This window comes from Hibiscus syriacus, unplaced genomic scaffold (assembly GCF_006381635.1).
Source record: "Hibiscus syriacus cultivar Baekdansim isolate YM2019G1 unplaced genomic scaffold, ASM638163v2 tig00110890_pilon, whole genome shotgun sequence".
In the NCBI taxonomy this organism is placed as follows: Eukaryota; Viridiplantae; Streptophyta; class Magnoliopsida; order Malvales; family Malvaceae; genus Hibiscus; species Hibiscus syriacus.
The window spans coordinates 3,296,857-3,323,177 of record NW_024062900.1 but is presented as its reverse complement, the minus strand read 5'-3'; the positions used below and the strand labels follow the sequence as shown (position 1 = coordinate 3,323,177).

The 26,321-nt window shown below is 31.4% G+C and overlaps 1 protein-coding gene across 2 annotated transcripts; it reads right to left on the bottom strand.

The window, feature by feature from the left end:
* Nucleotides 1-925: 925 nt before the first annotated feature.
* On the bottom strand, nucleotides 926-25,732 carry LOC120144457 (probable glycerol-3-phosphate acyltransferase 2). Of its 2 annotated transcripts, none has more exons than XM_039158498.1 (3): nucleotides 25,058-25,732; nucleotides 24,084-24,985; nucleotides 926-965 (listed from the first exon to the last, which is right to left on the bottom strand). In XM_039158498.1, the coding sequence occupies exons 1-2, from the start codon at nucleotides 25,730-25,732 to the stop codon at nucleotides 24,089-24,091; spliced, it is 1,572 nt and encodes a 523-aa protein (XP_039014429.1). In that variant the 3' UTR covers nucleotides 926-965; nucleotides 24,084-24,088. The 2 variants fall into 2 exon arrangements, with proteins under 2 accessions (XP_039014429.1, XP_039014428.1); XM_039158497.1 differs by lacking the exon at nucleotides 926-965 and adding an exon at nucleotides 18,059-18,070 and having other exon boundaries at nucleotides 24,077-24,985.
* Between the last annotated feature and the right edge of the window lie 589 nt (nucleotides 25,733-26,321).

Genomic DNA, 26,321 nt, shown 5'->3' with positions numbered 1-26,321 from the left:
CTAGCCAATATGATAGATACTCGAATATCGGAGGTTAGAGTAAATGATATCCCCACAGTGAGGGAATTTTCTGACATTTTTCCCGAAGAGTTATCGGGATTACCTCCAGATCGTGAAGTATAATTTAGGATTGAGGTTTACCCGGGCACCGAACCTGTTTCTATGGCTCCATATCAGATGGCTTCGACTAAATTGAGAGAATTAAAATCCCAACTGCAAGATCTACTTGATAAGGGATTTGTAAGACAAGTGTTTATCCTTGGGGATCACATGTGTTGTTTGTGAAAAAAAATTATGGGGTCTATGTGATTATGCATCGATTACCGCCAGTTAAATAAAGTAACAATAAAGAACAAATATCCTCTTCTGAGGATTGATGATTTGTTCGATCAGCTGAAAGAAGAAGCAATGTTTACTAAGATAGATTTAAGGTTAGGGTACAATCAATTAAAGATCAAAGAATATGATATTTCAAAGAAAGCTTTTCGGACTCGGTATGGGCACTATGAATTTATAGTGATGCCATTTGGATTTACTAATGCTCCTGCAACATTTATGGACTTGATGAACCGAGTATTCCAACCTTACTTGGATATATTTGTGGTGGTATTTATAGATGATATTTTGGTGTATTCCAAGTCATGAGAAGAACAGAATGTTCATCTTCGAGTGGTTCTGCAGACACTTCACGAAAAGAAGTTGTATGCCAAATTGTCCAAGTGCGAATTTTGGTTAGCCAAAATTTCTTTCCTTGGTCATATAGTATCCACAGAAGGCATAAGAGTATATCCTAAGAAGATCCAATATATAGTGGATTGGCAAACCCTAAAGAATATTTCTAAGTTTTATGTTTCTTAGGGCTTGCTGGTTATTATAGAAGGTTTGTGAAGAACTTTTCAATGTTAGCATTATCGTTAACTATGTTGTTATGAAAGGATGTGCCTTTTGTTTGGATAGAGAAATGCCAAGAAAGTTTTGAAAGGCTTAAGAGAATAGTAACACATACTCCTGTACTTGTGCAACCGGAGTCAGGTAAAGATTATTTAGTTTTTAGTAATGCATCCCATAATGGATTGGGGTGTGTGTTGATGAAATATGGAAAAATTTATGGCTTATTCCTCAAGAAAGTTGAAGAATCACGAGAAAAATTACCCGACACACGATAGCAGCTATGTTTGCTTTGAAAATCTGGCGCCATTATCTGTATGGTGAGCGGTGCCATATTTATGCAGAACATAAGAATCTAAAGTATCTGTTGACTTAGAAAGAACTGAACTTGAGGCAAAGAAGGTGAATCGAGATTTTAAAGGATTATGATTTAATTATTGATTATCATCCCGAAAAAGTGAATATGGTAGCGGATGCACTTAGCCGAAAGACTTTTTCCACCCTACGGGCTTTGAATGTGCATATGTTTTTAAAGGAAGATGATTCCTTGTTTGCTGAACTTAAGTTAAAGCTGATGCTTTTAGAACGGGTAAAAGAGTGGCAAGGTGAAGATGAGAATTGTTTGGCAAGGATGGCGCAAATAGAAAAAGAAGAAACCACAGACTTCGAAATGAGAACTGATAGATGTTTATATTATCGAAGACGACTTTATATTCCTGATAATGAGGAATGTAAGAAAGATATTATGATCGAGGAATATTATAGTCCTTTAACGATGCACCCAGGTGGGAATAAGATGTATCAGGATTTAAAAAGTCATTGTTGGTGGCCTGGTATGAAAAGAGCTATATCGGAGTTTGTGTCAAAATGTTTGACATATCAGCAAGTAAAAGTTGAACATCAAGTGTCATCTGGATTACTACAACTGATATCCATTCCTGAATGAAATGGGAACGAGTTACAATGGATTTTGTTTTGGGGCTACCTTTGCCATCAGGTAAAAAGGACTCCATATGGGTAATTGTAGATCGATTGACCAAGGCAGCTCATTTTATTCCAGTTCGAGTAGATTACTCGATTGATAAGTATGCAGAGATTTATATAAAAAGAGATAGTCAAACTGCATGGAGTACCTATATCAATAGTGCCCGATCGAGACCCAAGGTTTACTTCAAGATTCTTGAAGTCATTACATGAGGCATTAGGGACTCGATTGAACTTCAACACTGGTTTTCATCCGCATACAGATGAGCAGTCAAAATGAGTTGTCCAGATACTAGAGGATATGCTAAGGGCATGTATGATTGCGTATAATAACAGTTACCAATCGAGTATTACGATGGCCCCTTATAAAGCTTTGTATGGGAGGAAGTGCTAAACTCCATTAAATTAGTTTGAACTAAAAGACGAAATCTAATTGGACCAGAGTTGATTAAAGAAATGGAGGAGAAAGTGAAAATTATACAGGGCAATCTAAAGATAGCCTCCGATCAACAAAAGTCTTATGCTGATCTGAAAAGAAAAGAAATTAAATTTCAAGTAGGAGATAAGGTGTTTCTAAAAGTGTCACCTTGAAAGATGGTATTACGATTTGGGCGAAAAGGAAAACTGAGTCTAAGATTCATTAAACCTTATGACATCTTGAAAAGGGTTAGACACGTAGCTTATCAATTAGCGTTACCTCCAGATATGGACAAGATCCACAATGTTTTCCACGTATCGATGCCTAGAAGGTATAGATCAGATCCATCCCATATCCTCACGCCTAAAGAGATAGAAATCTGACTATATTTAACTTATGAGGATGAACCAGTATGGATCTTGGAAAAGGAAAACAAGGAATTGTGCAATAAAAATATTTCGTTAGTTAAAGTGCTCTGGAAAAATCATAAGGCAGAGGAAGCTATTTGGGAAAGAGAGGAGGACATGAGGAAGCAATTTCCACATCTCTTTGTTTTATGTACTTCTTTAAAATTCAAGGATGAATTTTCTTAAAGGGGAAAATTGTAATACCCCAAATGGTAAGTCAGTGGCTATTTTGAAATAATTTAAAAATTTGAAGGTTTAATTTAATAAATTTTAAAGTATATGGAATGATTTGAGTAGAAAAGGATAATTAAAAGGGTATTTTGGTCTTTTGGAATGATATGAAATTAAATATTATTTTTAATGGTTAGGGATTTAAGAAAAAGGGGAAAGTTAAAATTTTGCTAAGTAACTTATTCCTCTTCTTCATCCTCCCATTGGTTGTCCTCTTCTCCATAGAAACAAGGTAAACTTCATTCAGCTAGTTCTTCCTTTTGATTTTGGTTGGCTTTGGTAACCTTAAGTGATAAGTAAGCCTAAGGAAGAGTTAAAGAAGATTAAAACTAAGAGGTGAAGGTTTTATTTGAGATTTAGGGATATGGGTTTTTGAATGATATGTTGATATATTAGTTTTTATTAAGGTTTATTAGTATATTTTACTTGTCAAAGGCGTGAATAAGATATTAGAAGCATTGGATATGATTAAAAACATGTTAGAAAAAGTAGTAAGATTCTTGAGTTGAGATGTTCTTTGGAAATTTTAGGAGTTATAAGAGGTTATATGAAGGAAAGTTAGTTTGGTTAAGTAAAAAAGAGTTTGATAGTACTGTTAGAGGAAAAAGTAAGAGATTTAAAGGAAAATTAGTAAAAATAGGGCTAAAAATGGTAAATTTGGGTAGGGGTATCGGTACTGGAAAAAAAATATCGATATTATAGTCTTAAATTGGAAGAAATCAGTTGAACAGTATCGATACTGATGCAATGAGTATCTATACTTATATGGGTATGGATACCATGAGGAAGGTATCGATACCATTGATTTACAAAATGCATAAATGGTATCGATACCGTAATAGAGTATCGGTACTATAATACAGAAGTATCGTTACTGAGAGGAAGGTATCGATACCATTAATTTACAGAATGCCGAAATGGTATCGATACTGAAAGGGTGTATCGGTACCATAGTATAGAAGTATCGATACTATGGTATGGGTACCGATACTATTGAGCCTATAATTTAAAGATTGTTATAGAAATCTAAATAATAGTACTTGTGATTATTATTAAAGTATAAATGTTAAGGAATATACTAACATTTGGTATGGTATGTGCCTTTAATAGATGCTTTTGTAGATCATAACCAAGCTCCTGAATCTAGCAAGATCAAGGGCAAAGATAAAGTTACTGAGTAGTCATACATCATTACATTTTAGCGAGGATTATCAGGTGAGTACATTTATTATGTTTATTTGAGAGAAATAAGTTTTGAAATGAGTTCAATTATAAGGTTTCAATTTAATATATGTTAATGGTATTTAATATATTTTCGATGCACCTAAATAAAATGCATAACTGTGCATTAAAGGCATGAAAGGATGCCATAAAGGAAATGCATAAAGGTGCATTAAAGGCATGAAAGGATGTCATAAATGAAATGCATAACGGTACATTAAAGGCATGAAAGAATGCCATAAATAAAATGCATAACAGTGCATTAAAGGCATGAAAAGATGTCATAAATGAAATGCATAACGGTGCATTAAAGGCATGAAATGATGCCATAAATAAAATGCATAACGGTGCATTAAAGGCATGAAAGGATGTCATAAATGAAATGCATAACGTTGTATTACAAGTATGAAAGGATACCATAAATAAAATGTATAACGGTGCATTATAGACATGAAAGGATGCCATAAATGAAAATAATGAACAATTACTAAAGAATAATGGGAAAATGTACATAAAGAAAGGTTTGCTGAACATACCCAGAATATTGATGATGATAGTATGAAAGAAACAAGGTTTAGATAATATGGACTTATCTAATCTTTATGGATGATACGAATTGTTCTGTAAACAAAGAATCGTGATATACTTATGTTTACATTAATTTTTCTTTACAATATTATGTCTCACAGAGTAAATATTTAACATGTGTTGATTTCACGCGTAGGTGAAGACAGAGAATAGACGAGTAAGGAGTGCAGTAGTAGGAGAAGCTATCATTAATTAAGGTTGATTTATCAGTAATAATAGGACAATCCGGTTTATTTTGAAAAACTTAGTTGACATGTAATTAAAGTATGAAAAATGCTATGAATTGTACTTAATTAGAACGTTGTAACAGATTCTAGTTAATATTTTGTGGTATATAAAACAAAGTTATGTTTTAAGAAATTTGGAAACAAAATTTAATGGGTTTTCAATTGAGGAAATATTTTAAAAGTGATGTGACATATGTGTCTCGTGTACGGAAATGTATACGGGAGATGTGTGTTACATGACGTGTCAATTCCATGTCAGTATATATTAGTGATGTGGAAATGCCACGTCATCATCGTTGTCCACCTGTGAATACTTAGTCAGATGGATTCGTTGACCGTCAGTTGACTGACGGTATCCATCCAACGAGGGGACTTCTGAATCATAATTAAACATTGTGGGGACAAATGCTCCCAAAAAAACAATAGGGGCAAAAATGCATATAGTGTCAAATGTTAGGAGTATTTGTTTGCATTATGCCAATAATATTTCATTTTGAAATGTAGATCATTACATAAATCTTTAACAACTCCATGATTATAGATATAACGTTGGCCAAAATCATACCTAACACTACTACATGAATCCATTCATACACTCAAATTGTTATAGAAAACCAGAATTCTATCAAAACTCACAATTGTAGATGAACTTAGAAGAATATTTAATTAGATGACATATATGATCCTTAAGTATTACTTATGAGGAAAGATTTTATAACATATCTATAGACTTTAGTTAGATCTTTTGAAAAGGTAAAACTGAATACTAAAAATCAAACATGAACATTTTTTTTAAAAATAATAAATTACTTCATAAGTAAGATGGTTGACCAAAGACATTATCAGATCATATCAATCAGAATTCAATTAATTATTGTTTTATTAAACCTAAATCGACTTCAAAAAAAATTCATAACACTAAACGATGATCACTAATTAACTAACGATTAGTAGATAGAGTTTAAAACTTACAACTAAATTAATCAATAAATGTGTCTAAATGACATCAGATATCTCTACCAGACTTATGGTTATATATCAAGTATTGATATATAATTATAGAAAAGTAGCAATTATCCAAAATGGCATAGGAGTCTTGATAATTTCATAAAATACTTGAAAATCATGTGACATGGTTCTCTTTTTAAAAAAATTATAAAAATCCTTTGTAAATAAATTTTCAGAATTATAATGGGATACACAGTTCGATAATTTATACATGGGCTCTGATACCATTAAATGCAACCCCAAAATTCATCAGAAGAGTTACAACTGAATCAGGGTAGTCTTTGTTGATCACATAAATAGTTTACGAATGATTTTAGTTTAATAAATCATCTTAAAAACATTTACTAATTATAAAATAAAAATAAAACTATGCCACAATTAATAGGGTTAAAAATAAATATTTAACCTCACTTAGTATGAAATCGAGAGTGCTCCCCAATAGCCAACAAGTTATACATCTGGATAATCTAAAAATATAAACATAAACAGAGTGAACTAAAAGCTTAGTGTTCCCTCAAAATAAAATTAATATTTACTATAAATATACAGATAGTTAGATATGACATATCGAATAAAAAGATAATCAGACGTTTGTAAAACATATATTTATCATTGAAAATTCATACAGAGTTTCTCACAATCTTACATTTTGTTGAAAACATTTTTGATGTTTCGATATAACAAATAAAGTCCTATTGAATTTTTAGATTTCATATTCGATTTCAAAATTAATATTCGAGTAAATTATTCAAGTATCAAAATATTACTCCAAGTTTTTCAAAGGTCAATTTTAATCCTTACTAAAGTGTAAAATTGTGTTTGAGTCTTAAAATGGTTTTAAAACAATTTTTACAAAGTATTTCAAACCTTACTCGAGCCAAAAATAATTTTTTATTAAGGGATGTACTGATACACTCTTAGATGTATTGATACACACCAAACATCGAATGCATTTTGTGTATCGATACACAGCTGATGCATCGATATACTCCTGGCTCCGAGAAACATCAAATGTAATTAGTGTACCAATACACATGGGATGTACCGATACACTAGGTCAACCAACGGTCGAAATATTTGAATTTTACACGCATTGTACCGATACACCTACTCTCCCAACAGATTTTTTAAATGATAATTACACCATAACGGCTCTATTGACTTCACCAATGATCCCCAACGTTCAGAAGTGATCCAAGGTGTATTTAAACAAGCTCAGGAGCCATTGATTAAGAATAAGAAACAAGTATTGAGAGAGTATCAAAGAGAAAGCATCAAACCTTATTGTTTGAGCATTTCAAGCCTCTTTTTTATTCAATATTCATTTTGCTTTCAAGAACACTATATGTGCTCAATTGTATTATTCTTGAGTGTTCTTTCTTTGTTCTAGAATTGTGCAAACATCTTACCTTGTGAGGTTTTACTATAAGTTTACGAAATTTGTAATCTTCTCTTTGGGAGAAAGTGTTCTCAAGAATTTGGGGAATAATTCCTGAGGAACTTGTAAGGTTACTCTTTGTCCTAAAAAAAGAACAAATTAGTGAATTTCTTGGAAAATCCTTAGTGTGGATAGCTAAGGAAGTGGGCGTAGACTTTGGTTGAGAAAGTCAAACCACTCTAAATCATTGTGCAAATATTTTGTATTTTCTGCAAAAGCTTCCACCAAAATTTTTATTGCCAATTCACCCCGTCTTGGCCATTTCGTCAATTGATTAACTCAATAATTGGTATCACAACTACACTCATTTGAAGGTTTAACTACCTCTTGAGTCGATTTGGGAAGAGTTATATCGATATTTAAGTCATCAATGGCCTCCACTTCAAACTTCGACTTCGTTCTTGATTCAGTGCTCGTCAACAAGCCTTCTTTCTTCAATGGAGCTAATTATGCTTATTGGAAGAATAGAATGAGGTACTTCATTCATGCAAGTGACATTGGAGCATGGAATATCGTGGAAGACATATACATCATACCATCCACTCATTCAAGATTGTGGAGTGAAGAAGAGACGAAAATGTTCCAGTTCAACTCAAAGGCTATCCATATTATAATTTGTGCTCTTGGACCAGATGAATACGGGAGAGTTTCATCTTGTACAACTGCCAATGAGATATAGGATAAACTACAAGTCACCCATGAAGGCACAAACGAGGTAAAAGAATCTAAAATTAGTCTTCTAACTCATAGCTATGAAAATTTCAGGATGAAACTGGATGAAGACATCAAATATATGATGGATAGATTTTTCGTGATTGTCAATGGTCTCAAATCATATGGAGAGATCATTCCAAATGAGAAGCTTGTGAGAAAGTTAATTTATTCTCTTCCAAAAGCTTGGCAATCGAAGAAGACGACTATCATCAAAGCTAAAAATCTAAAGTCTTTAACTCTCGATGAACTCATTGGTTCTCTCCTGATGCACGAAATGATGATTCAAGAAGAGGTAGACCTCAAGAAGAAGGACGAGACAAAGAAAGAGATGGAGAAGAAGAAAAATGTGTGAGTTGCTCTCCAATCCATAAAAGTTGAGAGTGATTCGGATGAAGATGATGATGACAAGGAAATGACATTATTTGCCAAATGATTCAGAAAACTAATGAAGCCTAACAGAGGAAGAAAATTCAAAAAAAAATAATGGCTTTAAAACTGAATCAAAGGAGAATAACCCTATCATTTACTACAAATACAAAAAACTAGGGCATGTCAAATATGATTGCCCATAATTAAAGAATAAGGGTCAATCCAAGAAGAAGCACAAGGCACATGTGGCTACATGGAGTGATGATGAACAATCCGATGAAGAGGAACAAGAAGTAGCAAACTTGTGCTTAATGGCCATCGGGGAGAATTCTCAGGTAACTCCTAACTTATCTGATTTTGAAGATTATTCTTTTGATGAGTTATTAGAGGAATATACTGGGTTGGCTTTGGATTATGAGAAAATATTTTCAAAATACAAGAAAGATATTTCAAAATTTAAAAACGAAAATAATCTCATATTCAAGACCAACAATGATCTTGAAAGTAAAATTAATGAATTGCAAATCAAACTAAATGAGTTTGAAAAGAAAAATTCTGATTTGCATAATTTACTTTCAAAGTTCAACGATGATCATCAAAAATAAATTGATGATCTTAAAGCTTCTTTCAATATAGTTGGACTAAAACATTTTGAAAATGGAGAAATTTCAAAATCCAACTTTGTTAGAAAGAGTTTTAAAAATTACAATCATGGAGGTCCCCAAAGAACCTCAAATAAAAAAAAAATCATTAAAAGTATATGGGTTCCTAAAGAACTCCTTACTACTAAAGATAAGAATATTCTACACAAATGGATACCCAAGGGGACTAGGATTTTAAGTACTAATGAATATGGACCCAAAAGAATTTGGGTACCAAAAATCAAAAATTAATCTATGTTTGTAAGGAAATGAGCATTGTTACAAGGCACGAGAAAAACGTTCAAACTCATGGTACCTTGATAGTGGATGCTCAAGACATATGACCGGAGACAAGAACCGGTTCATAGAGCTTAACGACAAAAATGGAGGAGAGGTGACTTTTGGTGATAATTCAAAAGGTCACACTGAAGGTATAAGTACTATAGGTAATACCTCTTCCATACAAATTAAAAATGTTTTATATGTGAATGGGTTAAATCATAATCTATTGAGTATTAGTCAATTATGTGATAAAGGATACAATGTCTTATTTGAATCAAATGGTTGTAAAATTATTGACGTTGCATCTAGTCAGATTATGCTTATTGGTCATAGAATAGGCAACATATACATGGTGCATTTAGATTCTATTAATATGACTAATTTGTGCCTAGTTGCTAAGGATGAACATGATAGTTGGTTATGGCATAGGAGACTAGGACATACAAGCATAAGTGTTTTACAAAGACTAATTGAAGGAGACTTAGTAAGAGGATTGCCAAAACTAAAATTTGATAATGATAAAATATGTGATGCATGTGCTAAAGGAAAACACAAAAGGGTCTCATTTAAATCCATTAATGATGTATCAACTAGTAGAGTATTACAATTGATCCGTATAGATCTTTTTGGGCCAATTAGGAACACTAGCTTGGGTGGAAAACAATATTGCTTTGTATTAGTATATGACTATTCTAGATATACTTGGGTTCTATTTTTAAGTACTAAAGATGAAACATTAGAAAATTCATCACGTTTTCAAAAGTAATCCAAAACGAAAAAGGTTACTCCATAACTAGTGTTAGGAGTGATCATGGTACTGAATTTAAAAATCTTGGATTTACTGATTTTTGTAATTCTAATGGTATTAACCATAATTTTTCAGCACCTAGAACCCCTCAACAAAATGGAGATGTTGAGAGGAAAAATTGAACTTTAGAAGAAATGGTTAGAACCAAGCTTTGTGAAAATAATTTGCCAATATATTTTTGGGCGAAAGCCACAAATACCACTTGTTATGTCATAAATCGAGTAATGATTAAGCCTATTTTAAAGAAAACTCCATATGAACTTTTCAAAAATAAAAAGCCTAACATTAGTTATTTTCATTCTTTTGGATGTAAATGTTTTGTTTTAAACAACGGTAAAGAAAATCTTGGCAAATTTGATTCTAAAAGTGATTAAGGAATTTTTATGGGTTATTCCTTAAATTCTAAAGCTTATCGAGTATTTAATAAAAGATCTTTAGTGGTAGAAGAGTTTGTACATGTTGTTTTCGATGATAATCCCTTTTCGAGGAAGGATTCTTGTGTGAATGATGATGTAGGTATTGTAAATGCACATGATGTTGGAGAACCATCATCAAAGGAAGAAGTAAATGATGAGGAAACTCACGATGTTCTCGAGAATCCAACCATTGAAGAAAGGGAAGTCTCTTACCCCAAGAGAATACAACTATGTCAAGGATGGTGAAATTATAGGTGATCCATCTAAAGGGGTAACAACTCGATCTTCTCTTAGAAATATATGTAATTATGTTGCATTTATCTCATGCATAGAGCCTAAGAATATCCAAGAAGCATTAAAAGATGAAAATTGGATTATGGCTATGCTAGAAGAGTTAAATCAATTTGAGATAACTAAAGTGTGGACATTAGTTGAAAGGCCTAGTAATAAATCTATTGTATGTACTAAATGGATATTTAGGAATAAGCTCGATGAAAGTGGTAATATAGTGCGGAACAAGGCTAGACTTGTTACTCAATGCTATACTCAAGAAGAAGGCATAGACTATGATGAAACATACGCTCCCGTATCTAGGATGGAAGCAATTAGAATGTTATTAGCATTTGCATGTTTCAATGAATTTAAATTATATCAAATGGGTGTTAAAAGTGCATTTTTAAATGGTTTTATAAAAGAAGAAGTGTATATGGAACAACTTCCTGGTTTTGAAGATTCAACATTTCCAGATCATGTTTTTAAATTGATAAAAGCTTTATATGGTTTAAAACAAGCTCCTAGAGCTTTGTATGAAAGATTGTCAAATTTTTTAATTGAAAAAGGTTTTTCAAAAGGGAAGGTTGACACTACATTGTTTTTAAAGCGAAAAGGTAAAGATTTATTAGTAGTTCAAATTTATATTGATGATATAATATTTGGTTCTACTAATGATACTCTTTGCTAAGAATTTTCTAAGCTAATGCAGAGTGAATTCGAGATGAGCATGATGAGGGAGCTCTCATTTTTCTTTGGACTCCAAATCAAGCAAAGAAAAGATGGCATCTTTATCAATCAAGCAAAATACGTCAAGGATATGCTCAGAAAGTTTGGATTGGAAAATGGAAAACCCCAAGCTACTCCAATGAGCTCATCTACAAAGCTTGACAAAGATGAAGGAGGTAAATGTATAGATGTTAAACTTTTAGGTTTATGATTGGTTCTTTGCTTTATCTAACCGCAAGTAGGCTGGACATTATGTTTAGTGTTTGCTTATGTGCTAGATTTCAATCATGCCCTAAAGAATCACATCTAAAAGCCATTAAGATAATCTTTAGATACCTTAAGGACACTCATAGTTTAGGATTATGGTATCCTAGAGACTCTATCTTTAGCTTATATGCCTTCTCTGATGCGAATTATGGAGGATGCAATATAGATAGGAAAAGCACCTCCGGTGCTTGTAAATTCCTAGGAAATATGTTGATTTCATGGTTTTCAAAGAAACAAAATTGTGTTTCATTATCTACCACTGAAGCGGAATACATTTCAGCCGGTAGTTGTTGTGCACAAGTTGTATGGATGAAACAACAACTTTTAGATTATGGAATTGAAGTTGGTACTATACCTATCAAGTGTGACAATATTAGTGCTATTTGTCTCACTAAAAATCTCATTCAACACTCTAGAACTAAGCACATTGAAATTAGACATCATTTCATTAGAGATCATGTCACTAAAGGAGATGTAGTTCTAGAATATGTTGATGCTTTGCATCAATTAGCGGATATTTTTACAAAACCTTTAGATAAAGATAGATTTTGGAAACTTAGGAGAGAATTAGGTTTAACTAACCTACCTTGACTTAGTGTTTAAAATAATTTTAGCACTTTTAATTAGAATTGGAAAATGCTTATAATAATAATAATAATTATTTTATTGCATTATTTGCTAATAGTTAGGGGGAGTTTATGATATTTAGTGAAAATTAATAATATGTTCAAATAAAATTTAAGGATAGATTTGATTGATTGAACATTGTTAATTTAGTTGCCAATACCACTAGAGCTAATTAATTTAGCATTTTGAGTGTTTAAATATAGATTTTAACATTTTTGAGCACAGTGTATCAATATCTATGTATTGATACACCCTCACTGTGTATCGATACACTATGATAGTGTACCGATGCATTCCTTGAATGTGTATCGTACACTCAAGAGTGTACCGATACACTCGTCAGGTTTTGGGTATTAAATCCCTAAAATTTCATTATTCTCTCAAAACCTAAACTCTAAACACTCTCGTCATTCCTCCTCTTCACTTCCCAAATCTCCACTTTTGCCAAAAATCATCGTTTCAAGTTGGAATCTAACTGTTTTTCAACTCCAAATCTTGCTAAGATCAACAAAATCGTGCAAACAACATCTAATCTCTCTCAAATCTGAATTTTCAAGGTAAATTTTCTAAAACCACTATTTTATTAATTTTTGAACTCAGGATTAAATTTGATTAGTTTTAGGTTGAATTATATATCAGGAATTTGTTAGATTGTAGTCTAGAACTATAATCTTCAACTAATTTCTTCAAAAACAACACCATTTTTCAAATTTTTTAAAATTTTCGAAATAAAAAAATTGATTTTAAAATTATTGTTTTTGATTTAATTATGGTGTTTTCATGAAAACTATACATAATATGATTTTTCAAACATTGTTTTCAAAATAGTTTTCAAATGTTGCCCATTAGGATATTATTTAGAGAACCTTGAATATTGCGGACTCATATTGAGTTTTGGGATTGATTATATTGCATACATGTGTTTTAAAATTGTAGGTAACCTTATCTATTTCGATCTTTAACCATGTCTCATTCAAAATACTCTAGGTCTTCATCTAGTCAGTCTCAAACCGACCTCCTATTCCACCTCCCAATCCAAATCCAAACCCGAACGAACCAAAAATGACCATTCTATATTCCTATTTTAACCAACCTAGTCGTAGAGAAAATCTCTACCATAGGTATGTTAATTTATTCCAATCATATAAAATCCAGGAAGAGAGTATTCCCTCTATCCAAGCAATGGTTGATATGAAATTTGAATAGCTTTCTACCCTAATCTCTTAGAAATTTGATAAACTGTTTCAGCTCCAACCTATCGTTTATCACCAACTTGTACGCATTTTCTATTCCAATGCGGTTTGTGTCCAAAACGAGTCTCGTACTGAAACCGTAGGTATTCGGTCTTATCTCTTAGGCCATTTTTTTTATATTGACTCCAACACAATCGTTAATATTTTTGGTTTAGATAACGTAGGTTTAGATAATGGAAAACAAATTGTGGCTACACCTTACAAAGCTAAAGCTAGTGCAAGTACATTGTGGACTTATCACGAGCGTTTTCTTCACTTGATCATCTCTTGGTGGTTTAGACCATCCGGAGGCAGGTACTCTACCCTTAGAGTTTTAGATTTATGGTGGATACATTGTATCCAACATAAAAAGAAAATAAATTTTCCACAAATCATTTTTGGTGAGCTAGTCGAAACCGTGAACAATATCCCGTCCAAATATGTTGAAACCTTAGTTTACAATTGTCTTCTTAGCAACTTGTTTATCAAATCCAACCTGAGGTTCTTGCTTGATGTAGGCATCCCTCTTAAGAACGCAATCAATTTCATAACCTTGAAGAAATCGGGATGGTCCGGGGAAAAGGATCAATGGGTTCGATCCACTGAGAAAACACCGGGTTTTAGCTCTTCACGAGCTCCTCCAGCACCGGCTGCGGACGATGATCCAGAGCTTGAAGAACTCATGCGCGATATAGACGATCATGTACCCGAGTACGAGCCGACACAGTAAGAGAGTCAGATGCCTCCATACTTCTAATCGTTTATGGATAATATTGACATGAGGTTTGCATCCATCGAGTCCCATTTAACTGCTAACAATGAAGCGATGAATCATCGATTCGATGCTATGGATGAAAGGGTCGATGTGCTTACACGTGATGTGGCCAATATATGGGCACATTTATCACCTCCTGATCTACCGATGGACGATTAGACCTTGTCTTGCTTTGTTTTCTTAGGTCGAGTTGAACTTAATTGTTAAAACATTTTGGATATTTTTGGGATTGATATGTTTTGGATGTTATGGATGTTTGAACTTGAATGTTTATTTATATATATTTGGGTTTGATTGTTTGAATTTGGTTTGATTAATTTATATTAGTTTTATTAATTTTTGCATCATTAGTTTAATATGACCAATTACCATTACACATTGATGATGAATATTGTTTATGAACTAATGGTTAATCTTTCTCTTGATTGTGATCTTAGTAGCTTAAGTGTTATCAAAATATCAATTGGCTATTTTATTAAAAATCTTGTTTAAAAACGTTTTACAGAGTCTTTTTGATTTAACAAAAAGGAGGAGAATAAAGTAAGGGGGAGTAATTTTCAAAATTGATTTCAAAAATGATTTTCAAAGAAAATCTTAAAATTACTTATATGTTTTGTTATATCAAAAAAGGGGAGATTGTTGAAATTTTTTTGATGTTTCGATAGAACAAATAAAGTCCTATTGAATTTTAAGATTTTATATTCGATTTCAAAATTAATATTCGAGTAAATTATTCAAATATCAAAATATTATTCCAAGTTTTTCAAAGGTCAATTTTAATCCTTATTAAAGTGTAAAATTGTGTTTGAGTCTTAAAATATTTTTGAAATAATTTTTACAAAGTATTTCGAACCTTACTCGAGCCAAAAATAATTTTTATTAAGGGATGTACCGATACACTCTTAGATGTATCGATACACACTAAACATCGAATACATTTTGTGTATCAATACACAGCTGATGCATCGATACACTCCTGGCTCCAAGAAACATCGAATGTAATTAGTGTATTGATACACTTGGGATGTACCGATACACTAGGTCAACCAACGGTCGAAATATTTGAATTTTACACATAGTGTACCGATACACCCTTGAGTGTGTACCAATACACCTACGCTCACAACAGATTTTTTTAAATGATAATTACACCATAACGGCTCTATTGACTTCACCAATAATCCCCAACGTTCAAAAGTGATCCAATGTGTATTTAAACAAGCTTAGGAACTATTGATCAAGAACAAGAAACAAGTATTGAGAGAGTATCAAAGAGAAAGCATCAAACCTTATTGTTTGAGCATTTCAAGCCTATTTTCCATTCAATATTCATTTTTCTTTCAGTAACACTATTTGTGTTCAATTGTATTATTCTTGAGTGTTCTTTCTTCGTTCTAGAATTGTGCAAACATCTTACCTTGTGAGGTTTTTCTGTAAGTTTGCGAAATTTGTAATGTTCTCTTTGGGAGAGAGTGTTCTCAAGAATTTGGAGTATAATTCTTGAGGGAGTTGTAAGGTTACTCTTTGTCCTCAAAAGAAAGAACACATTAGTGAATTTGTTGGAAAATCCTTAGTATAGATAGCTAAGGTAGTGGACGTAGACTTTGGTTGAGAAAGTTGAACCACTCTAAATCACTGTATAAATATTTTCTATTTTCTATAAAAGCTTCTACCAAAATTTTTATTCCCAATTCACCCCCTCTTGGTTATTTCGTCGATCGATTAACTCAACACATTTCATTACAAATAAACATAATAAGGAATGTTGCCTTCCGAAAGGGCAAGTGACCTTCGAAAACGAATCCATAATAGAAAACATTCATTAGGATAAGGATGTTATCTTCCGGAGAGGAACCCGAGTTAACCTCTAAAGAGGAACTCATTAAAACTCAAAAATGGAATGGGGATACCCTCCGAAGAGAATCCTAATAGAATCAGGGGGTGATGCCCTCCATATAGGATCTTATGCAGAATCAGGACGGGGATGATGCCCTCCGTAGAGGATCCTATACTGTATCAAAATGGGGATGATGTCCTCCATAGAGGATCTCATGCAGAATCAAAGAAATGAACCAATATATAAATTGATAGTGATGCAATCTTAATCAGAAGTCAAACATATTATAGATAAATATAACTAGGTTACAAACTTGCGTTCCAATAGAATCATGTCATACACTATCATTAAACAATAAAAATATTGAACATGCCAAGGGACACACCTATACAAACTAACTCATATCGGCTAAGCTTCAAGTTTCCCACAAATAGTAATACTAGGTCCTGTAGAACGAAAACATAATGATAATATATTACTGTAAAAGAATCGAAGTAATACTTAAACGAAATCAATCAATAAATCAGTTAATAATATTCACATGTATTTCAGGTCGAACATGTGAAATTAAGCTGGATTGAACATAGTTGATTAAAACTTATTGGGAGCGGTGTAGAGACATGTGACCACCCTTAGAACATAATATTAGATAGTAAAACCATAATTTTCAGAATTTACTTAACATAATTATAATTTAAAGTACTAAAATATGTGAAACCGTGACTTTCATGTCAGAATGTGGTAAAATAGACTACAGAAACAAACTCAAGAATCAAAAAATGTCAGGATAAAGGTCTTCAAAAAAAAGTCACCAGTCAATGAAAAAGTCAACGGTCAACAGGTTGAGTCAAAGTCAAAGGGTCGAGTCGAACAAAGTCAACGGGTCAGGTCAAGAAAAGTTAACGAGTTAGGTCAGTCAAAGTCAACAATTCGAGTCAGTCAAAGTTAAATTTGGTTTGGTCAGCAGTTCAAAATCGATTTAGGTAAATCGATTTTGGCAGACCGGTTCAAGCAGACAGGTTTAGGTAGACCAGTTCAGACAGACCAGTTTAGGTAGACCGATTTAGTGATTTGAATCGCCCAGAATAGTCCCACATGCGTACGATGGCACGTGGGGGCGTGTGAAGCCATTTTTTGTAGTTGAAAATTACCAAAAATGTAGGAAAATTATTTTAAGGCCTCAAGAGTTACTTATAATGGTCGGATTACGAAAAAGAATATGGAATGTAGGATTTTTAACAAAACACAAAACTTATTTTCCTCTAAAAAGGCCAACGACGACGAGGATGGAAAAATCGAGACCACCGAATGAACAATGATGACGGGACAAGCACAATGGTGACGGTGGTGACATAAATGGCGGCCCGAGTGTCAAAGAAAAACTAAAATAGGAAATTGACAGAGAAAATGAAATAGAAAGAAATTGTTTTCAATTTCCAAACAATAGAAATGGAGGAAAAGAATATTGAACTATTTGAATACTATAAACTTGGGCCAATTATAGAAATGGTCCCTATACTTTTAGGGAATTTGAAAAATAACATCAAACAATAAATTTTGAATATTTAATCCCCTAATTTGAGGTATGAAAAAGAGTAAAAATGTTTGAATCAAGTGATTAGATTTTGAGAAAGAGAAATAGAGATAATATGGCGGCATGAAGGAGATTGAGAGAAATGGTGTTGTTGGTAAGCTATTTGATAGATTTAACAAGTTTTTTTTTCTTTTGTAGATAAGATTCTTGATAAATACTCTAGATTTTATATGCAAATTGGCACATATATAGTGTACTAAATGAATTAGTTGAAGTGTTGGAGAGAAGAGCTGACTTGGTGGCGTGAGCGTGAACGAAGGAGTTAAGTTGGGGGTGGTGGCTGGCAGTACTGGATTTGAATGATTAATTTGTTAAATTAATAAAAATGTGAGTAACATATACTAAATATGTAATTATACAAAATTTTATTAACTGTCAAGTCATCTTTTCGTTAGGTTTTAACGACAGGTGGCTTGATTGATATCATTTAAATAATTATACCATTATATTGACAAAATTGAAAGTATAGTGGTCATATCGACACCACACCAATAATTAGGTGGTTATTTGAGTAGTTTATCTTTTATTTTTAAGAGTAAACTATACCGTTAACCACCTAACTACTGCACCTTTTCATTTACCACCATTTTTGAAATTTGTCAATTTTGTCACTTAACTATTTAAATGCATTAAATCAAGCCACTAGTCGCTAACATTTGAAGGAAGTACTGACGAGGTAGTTAATAAAATTGGTATAATTACACATTTTGTCACTCTTATATTTTCTATCAATTTGGTTCTAAATTTTATAAATTAAAATAAAATTAATCCTCAACTCGGATAGTGTCATTTGTCACTGGTGCCAAGTGTCATGACATGTGTCACCATTTAATTTGAAAATTAAATTTATTTTAATGAAAGAAAAATAGAGCACTAAAATGAAGGGAACATATGACTCAAACCAATGTCATTTGGGGGAGCAAGGAGAAACTCAACCACTAGACCAAGTTGATTGTTTGGTTTAAATAATACTAGAAGTAGTATATATCTTATATCTTAGTGCAATATTAAATTCTTAATATTATATATATAACTTTTTTTTATAGAATTCGCTAATTTTATTTAAAAATAGAAAATATCTAAATTAAAATGAAGGTTTACAACCACAATCGTAAACTAAACACATAATAAAAATATTTTCTTAAACAAGAGAAAACTAGTCACTTTAAGACCACAAGAACCGTACAAGAAAAAGGTTAAAAGGTAAATACAAATAGATCTGATCGCATCGGTAAACAAACCACAAAAGGGGATGAAATTATTGAAAGGCCAATTACAAATCACAAATCTGAATTGAGCAATGTGAAAATACTATCCACATACGTAAATCGTGTATCCAATTCTAATCCAAGGATCCAAAGTAGGGAAGATGTCAAATCTAACCCTAAAAAAATAATAAACAAAAATATTAGCCAAACGATCGAGAATGTTCCATAAAGGTAGAGAAAAAAGTGTCATAAAGACAGAAGATAACGTGCCATAAAGATAGAAGATGGCGTGCCATAAAGACGAAATTATTAAAAAGAAAAAAAATAAAGATATAATATAATAAAGAAAAGGAAAACAACGAATACTAATTGTTGGCGATCAGCACCAAGGTTGATGTCGCCGTCGATCAAAAAAATGAAGAAGAAAAGAGACTATCGAAGACTAAAGAAAAAGAGAGAAAAATAACAAAATTTCTAATTATTTATATTATATATATATATATATATATAACTTAAATTCACATATTAAATACAATTTACATCTTAACATTAAATTTTTTTTAACTTATTAAATATATTTTATTCTGATCATAACTAACAAACTATTTTAATCTTATCTTAAATTAAAAAATATATAGTTTATTCTTATCTTAACTTTTAAAGTATATTTTATTGTTATATTAACTTATTACATATATTATATTCTTAACTTAAAGTATTAAATATATTCTATTCTTACCTTAAATTATTAAGTATTATTTTTATAATTTTAATTTAAAATATATATTTTATTCTTATTTTAATTTAAAAATATATTTTATTCTTATTTTAATTTAAAAATATATTTTCTATTTTTTATTTATTTTAAAATTTTATATTTATATTTTTTGTTTTATTTTTAATAAATATATTATTTTTATATTAATTTTAAAATATTGTAATAATAAAATAGAAATATTTAAGTTAATGTAAAGATAAATTATATTTTTTAAAGTTAAGATTAATATATATTTTTTACTTTAGTTAAGATAAGAATAAATTATATTTTTTTAATATCAAGAAGTGATTTTAAGTTAAGATATATATAATATTAAGAATTTATGATTACACTAAGATATAAGATATATACTACATGTAATCTATTTTAAACTAATCAATTAAGTTGGCCTAGTGGTTGAGCTTCTCCTTTATCTCCTAAATGACTTGAGTTTGAATCCCGTGTCCCCCTTATTTTGCGAACTAATTTTCTTTCCACCAGTGGGCACCATCCAATTGAAAAATTAATTTTATCTTAATTTATTAAAATTAAGAATAAATTAATAGAATATGTAAGTAAGAGTGACTAAATGTATAATTATACCAATTTTATTAACTGCCACATCACTTCGGTCAAATGTTAACGACAAGTAGCTTGATTGAATGCATTTAAATAGCTAGGTGACTTGATTGACAAAATTTCAAAAATGATGGTCAAAATGAAAGGGGCAATAATTAGGTGGTCAATGGTATAGTTTATTATATTTTTAATAAAAGGGTAAACTATACAGATACTAAATAACTTTGTTTACTCTCTCTTTTGTATCATTAAACTTTTAATTTTACCAATTATAACACTAAAATTTAATTATACATTCAATTATGTCACTTTGTCGTTAAGTTACTAACGGGATGATGAAATGACTAATGGTTGCTGACGTAACCTGCAACACCAAAACAACATCGATTTGGTATGGTCATTATGATTCCTAAAACTACATTGTTTCAGACTTTGAATTTTAAGAGTGTATTGATTTTCTCACTAAACTTTTAAAAAATTTACTTTTTTGGCATTGTACTTTTTGGACCTCATCGATAGCCAATCATTGTTAGTTTCCAATCGCCTTTTGCGGTAAAATTCGATACCAAACTTTTGCATTTCACTCTTCATTCTTTTATAGGAATAGTTATTTTTACGAAATCCACAGAATCAATGAAATTAAAAAAATATCATTTTTATATTTGAAGACTTTCTTAGATTTATAAAATTTTGGGTGTTTGTTCAAAAATCATAACGATGAGAAGCATTATTTCCAGAAGTCGAACAACGTACCTCAAAACTAACCTCATTTGATGATCATTGAAAGAGGTTGAAATATCAATACGTCGAACTTTTAAAAGGATTTTCGTCAATTTTGAGTGAGTTTTGTGGAAAAGCAATCCTACGATAAGAGAGATGAGTGAAATGCAAATGTTTTGATACCAATCTTGCTATAAAATATGATCGATGACAGGTTGTGCTTGGTCAGCGGTGACAACTGCAATATGTAGTGCTAATAAAAGTAAATTATTTGAAAGTTCAAATGACAAAATCAATTCACCCCTAAAAGTTTAGTGTCTAAAATGAGGTTGTTTTGAGAAACAATAGCATCGCCAAAATCACATTGTTTTGGTACGGCAGACCACATCAACAACCATTATCCATGTCATCTTCATGTCACTGACTTAACGGCAAAATGTTATAATTTAATGTAAAACTAAATTGTAATTTTATAATTAAAAATTAAAGTTAGATGGTATCGATAAATCAAAGGAAAAAATTTAATTGTATTTGGAGTAGTTTCTCTTTTAATAAATACAATGACCGTTATAATTGAATGCAAAATTAAAATTTAATGTTATAATTAAAAAAATTAAAAATTAGATGGTATCGATAAATCAGAGGATAAAATTCAGTTGTATTTGGAGTAGTTTCTCTTCTAATAAATACAATGATTTAATCTCAAATTTTGTTTAAATAGGAAAACTTGATATATAGGACATAGCTTGACCTATTTTATTTCATCCTATATTATTATTATTATTATTATTATTATTATTATTATTATTATTATTATTATTATTATCTATTTATGCCACTTAATCTCAAACTTCATTTAGATGTAGAGGAATGATGGGGCATAGTTTGACCTATTCTATTCCACTCTATATTGTATTATTATCATTTATATTTTTTATATTTATATTATAACTGATATTAAAGATATCAAATATTATGATCTTTAAAAATATTTAAATTTCTGATATTAAAGATATCAAATATTATGATCTTTAAAAATATTTAAATTTGTATTATTTTATTAGAAATTTAATATAACTTACCAAAACATTTAATACTTATTGGTAGAGAAAATTTTATATTATCATAAAGCCCTATTAATTCTACCTGGTAGACCCTTGGCTTCTTTATCCGCCATTATTTTTTTCGTTGACCATCTGGAAAGCTGAAAATGAAACAAATGTATAGGCAGCCATTTCTGCCTGAGTGATTATTTCAAAACTTCCACAATAACCGGTTTGTCCCATACAATATGAAAAATGTAAAATAAAACTGGTTAATGTAAGATAAAAAAAACGATAGAAATAAGATAAAGATTGAGAATGTTATCAAAAATATAATAATTTAAATTAGACGCAATCTAAAATGTTACGTTCTTCATAATATTTATATTTTCAACTGGAATTTAAAATATTATATTTTTCATAATATTTTCGGTTGACAATCGAAAATATTACTTATTTCAAAATATTTTCAGTTGTAAGCTCTAAACCTCCCGTAATATAATTTTTCGATTACAAACGAAAATATTATAAATTTATATAACTTTTTAAGTTGAACATAATAATATTTTAATTTAAAAACCATCTTAAATTAACCGTAAATTTTAAATGTATTGCAGAACTACCTCATACAACAATAAAACACAACCCCACAGTAACTGGTGTGTCCTCCAATATGTGTGGATCAACATTTTTTTTCGAGTTGTTTTAGTGTCAGTCATCAATAAAATTGATTAATTGTCATATATATATATACATTTATAGAATGAGGATTTTGATTCTTGATGCTTCGTTCATCAACCTTTTAAACACGTAATATTCATTTATGAAAGCTGTCCTGCTTGCATATCCGATCTAAGTCAAAATATTGATTAGGGCTCATTGATTATGTGAATAGACAAGGAAACCCATCTTGAAACACACAGGATAAAAAGGGTTTTGACTATGAAGTTCAAACGTCAAAAATATTTAATGCTTTCATGGTATACAATTCTATATGTTTTCACTGTAGGTGAATATCCGATCGAATCAAATTGTGTTGAATAAAGAAATTTCAAGTTAGATAAATTGACTAAATTCATTTTATAATTCAAATTTTATTTAAAAAATTTCTATTCGAGTTTATAAAATTTGAATTAGAGTTATTTGAGTTTCTATTTGAATTTGATTGTAAGTATTCAAAATGTTATGATATTAATTGATTCTAAGTTAAACAATTTTTTATAACCATATACGATATACATATAATATTTTCATAAATAATATACATATATCATGCAGAGTTAAGAGACTCGACTTGAACTTGAATACTATTTCACTAATTATTAAAAAATATTTGAGTTATTTGAGTCTTATTTAATAACTCGTAACATTTTTGAAATTTTTTTTAGTATCATAAAATTACAAATTAAACCGAATCGAATTGAGTTAAAAGTTTTAAATTTTTTATGTTGAAATTCGACATAAATTGCTAAGTTTAATTAAGGTAGTGTTTGAGTAAAAGAAATCTGAAACCTCCCACAAGGTCTATCCATTTTGCAGTAGGCCAAAGTGACACTAAAAACCAACATGTTTAATCAAAGAGATGTTTCTGTTTATTTTGATATTATCACAACAATTCCGTAATGGAAACAAAAACCAAATTACAGATCATCAACAATCAATTAATTTTCAACTATCCAAATGCCCAACATGTCTCTTTCCTAGAACAATCTTCAACAAAGAAAAATAATGAAGCAAACTATAAGAGGTTTTGTTTTTTGGTTTGAATTTGTGTTGGTATTGATGGCATGATTATAACATATACAAAGAGCTACACAATTCCTTCGTTGCCTGCCAATATCATGTACTTATCCTTTCTTGTTAAGGATGTGCATTCAAAGTTCAAGGCTTTACCAATCAGTGCCTGCACATGATTGGCTACCTCGAACTTTGATTTCGCTCCTCCTCGACATGTAAATGATTTTGGTAGCTTCTCAAGAATTGTAGCATAACAATGGGTTGTTGGATTCATGATCAAGAAAACTGGGTCTAAGAATTTGTACCCACCGGCTGTTGTTCCATAGAACATGTTCACATGGAAATCAATGGCGATCGGAACTATGTCGTCAGTTATCTCGGCGAATAATGGACTGAATCTCAGCAAATACGGCTCCCTGCAAGTGGTTCCTTCGGGACAAATAACTAGATCACCTTGTTTCAATTGTTTTTCTATCATCTTCGAGTCTTTCTCCCTGTTTCTTGTTAATCGAATCGTCTTAATCGGTGAAATAAACTCTGATACCCAACTTAAACTGTACGTGACCGCGGTGAGACTCAGACTAGGAGGTCGAACTTGAGCTAGAGCCATTGAAAGGTAGATCGGGTCAAGCAGAGTTCTATGATTGCATACAAAAAGCACACCACGATCTTCACCTAATCGTTTTAGCTCCTTGACGGTACGACCGTCGTTGGAGATAATCAACGTGCCTTTCAAACCTGTGAAGTATAAGAATAGCATGGACAACTTGTACGGTAACAAGAAAAAGAGTGCTGCTCTAACAAGGAGAAGGAAAATTCCAAAGGGCATCCACATGAGAATGAATAAAGCAGCAATATAAGTTGGCCTTAAAGCCAGTCTTCCATCATGGAAAATCAAGGGTCTTTGATATTTCTCCCTAGGAAGGGCACCCCAGTTCTTCTTGTCGGTTTCACTTACCAAATAAACAACCTAAATGATACAAATAACATCAGAATTAATGACAATAAAGTAGTAAAACAACATGAAGAATTTATGACAAACCTCGCAACAAGAAAAAAGTTGATGCTGAAGAGAGCTGTTTAAGCAACTGATGCCAATAACAGATGAGTCCATTTTCCCTTCCCCTCCTGCATTTTGGTCCTCCATAAACCCTATAAAATATCCACAAAAGACCTTCAACTCTCGCCCTACAACACTTTCGATCCTCAAGTAGTCTTTCAAGAAGCACTCCACCATAACTCTAGGCATATCGGTGACTGCAATTTTTGGAACACCGGATTTCATTACCATATCAAACCCTTCATCCCCAACATCCTCTAACAAGAACTTGGGCAACACCGTCCTCCCAATGCTGAAGCTTTCCTCTTTTAATCCCACAAAACAAACGAAAACCATAAGCTTTAGACCCCATTCTTTACCCATCAAACAGATGATAGGGTACAAAAGAAAGAGGATGGCTGCCCTTAAGGGCCCTCCAGCTTCAAAGGCTACTAGAAAGAAGTAAGGGAACATTGAAGATGATTTCAAAAGTGCCCCTTCCATATGAAACATCAATGTTTTGTGTAAAGGTATTTCTTGTCCATTTCCAAGAAAAAGGTATTTGTTGGATTGGGAACTGCTAGCTTTTCTCTGAAAGAATATTTTATTACAAGACCTGGTGAGCAGTATTTTTTGCAATGAAAGGAAATGTTTGAGGTTGTGTGGTTTTCCGGCCATGATTTTTGACAAGGGTTTTCTATAGTGGTGAGGTTTTATAGCATAGAGATGGGGTTAGGCTAGTTGATTAGAGTCTAAAAGAGTCTTAAATGTGGGGGGGGGGAAATATCATAAATGACACCAGGGTTACTGTAGTTGTCATTTCTCAATCATATTTTAAAGGCTTAGACACAGAGTCCAAATCTACAATTGTTATATCTATCCTCTCAATTAATTCTGACAGAAATTTTTTGTCAAGTTAATTGACATTTGGATTACTTTTGACTTCTCTTCTTTAGGTATCTCTTCAAAAAAAAAAAAATTCTAGTTTCACATTTCTCATGCAATAATTTAATTTACAAATATCATTTAAAAAATAGTTTAATTTACACATTTAATCATTCACCTATTATTTAATTTATATTTAGTCATATAATTATTATTATTTTTAAATTATTCCTAATCTTACATTTTATTCTATTTTTATCATCCAACATTTAAAAATTAATGATGACAATAATATGCTATCATACGATAATATTTTCTAAGTTGATATGCTGCTAAGGACGGTGTTCTCATACTACATGCAGCCTGGGGAAGATGATGCATC

Coding starts and splice junctions, on each gene's coding strand:
- LOC120144457 (XM_039158498.1), bottom strand. CDS start 25,732: ATGGCCGGAAAACCACACAACCTCAAACATTTCCTTTCATTGCAAAAA. Junction 24,986..25,057: donor AACTTTTTTCTTGTTGCGAG/GTTTGTCATAAA, acceptor TGTATCATTTAG/GTTGTTTATTTGGTAAGTGA.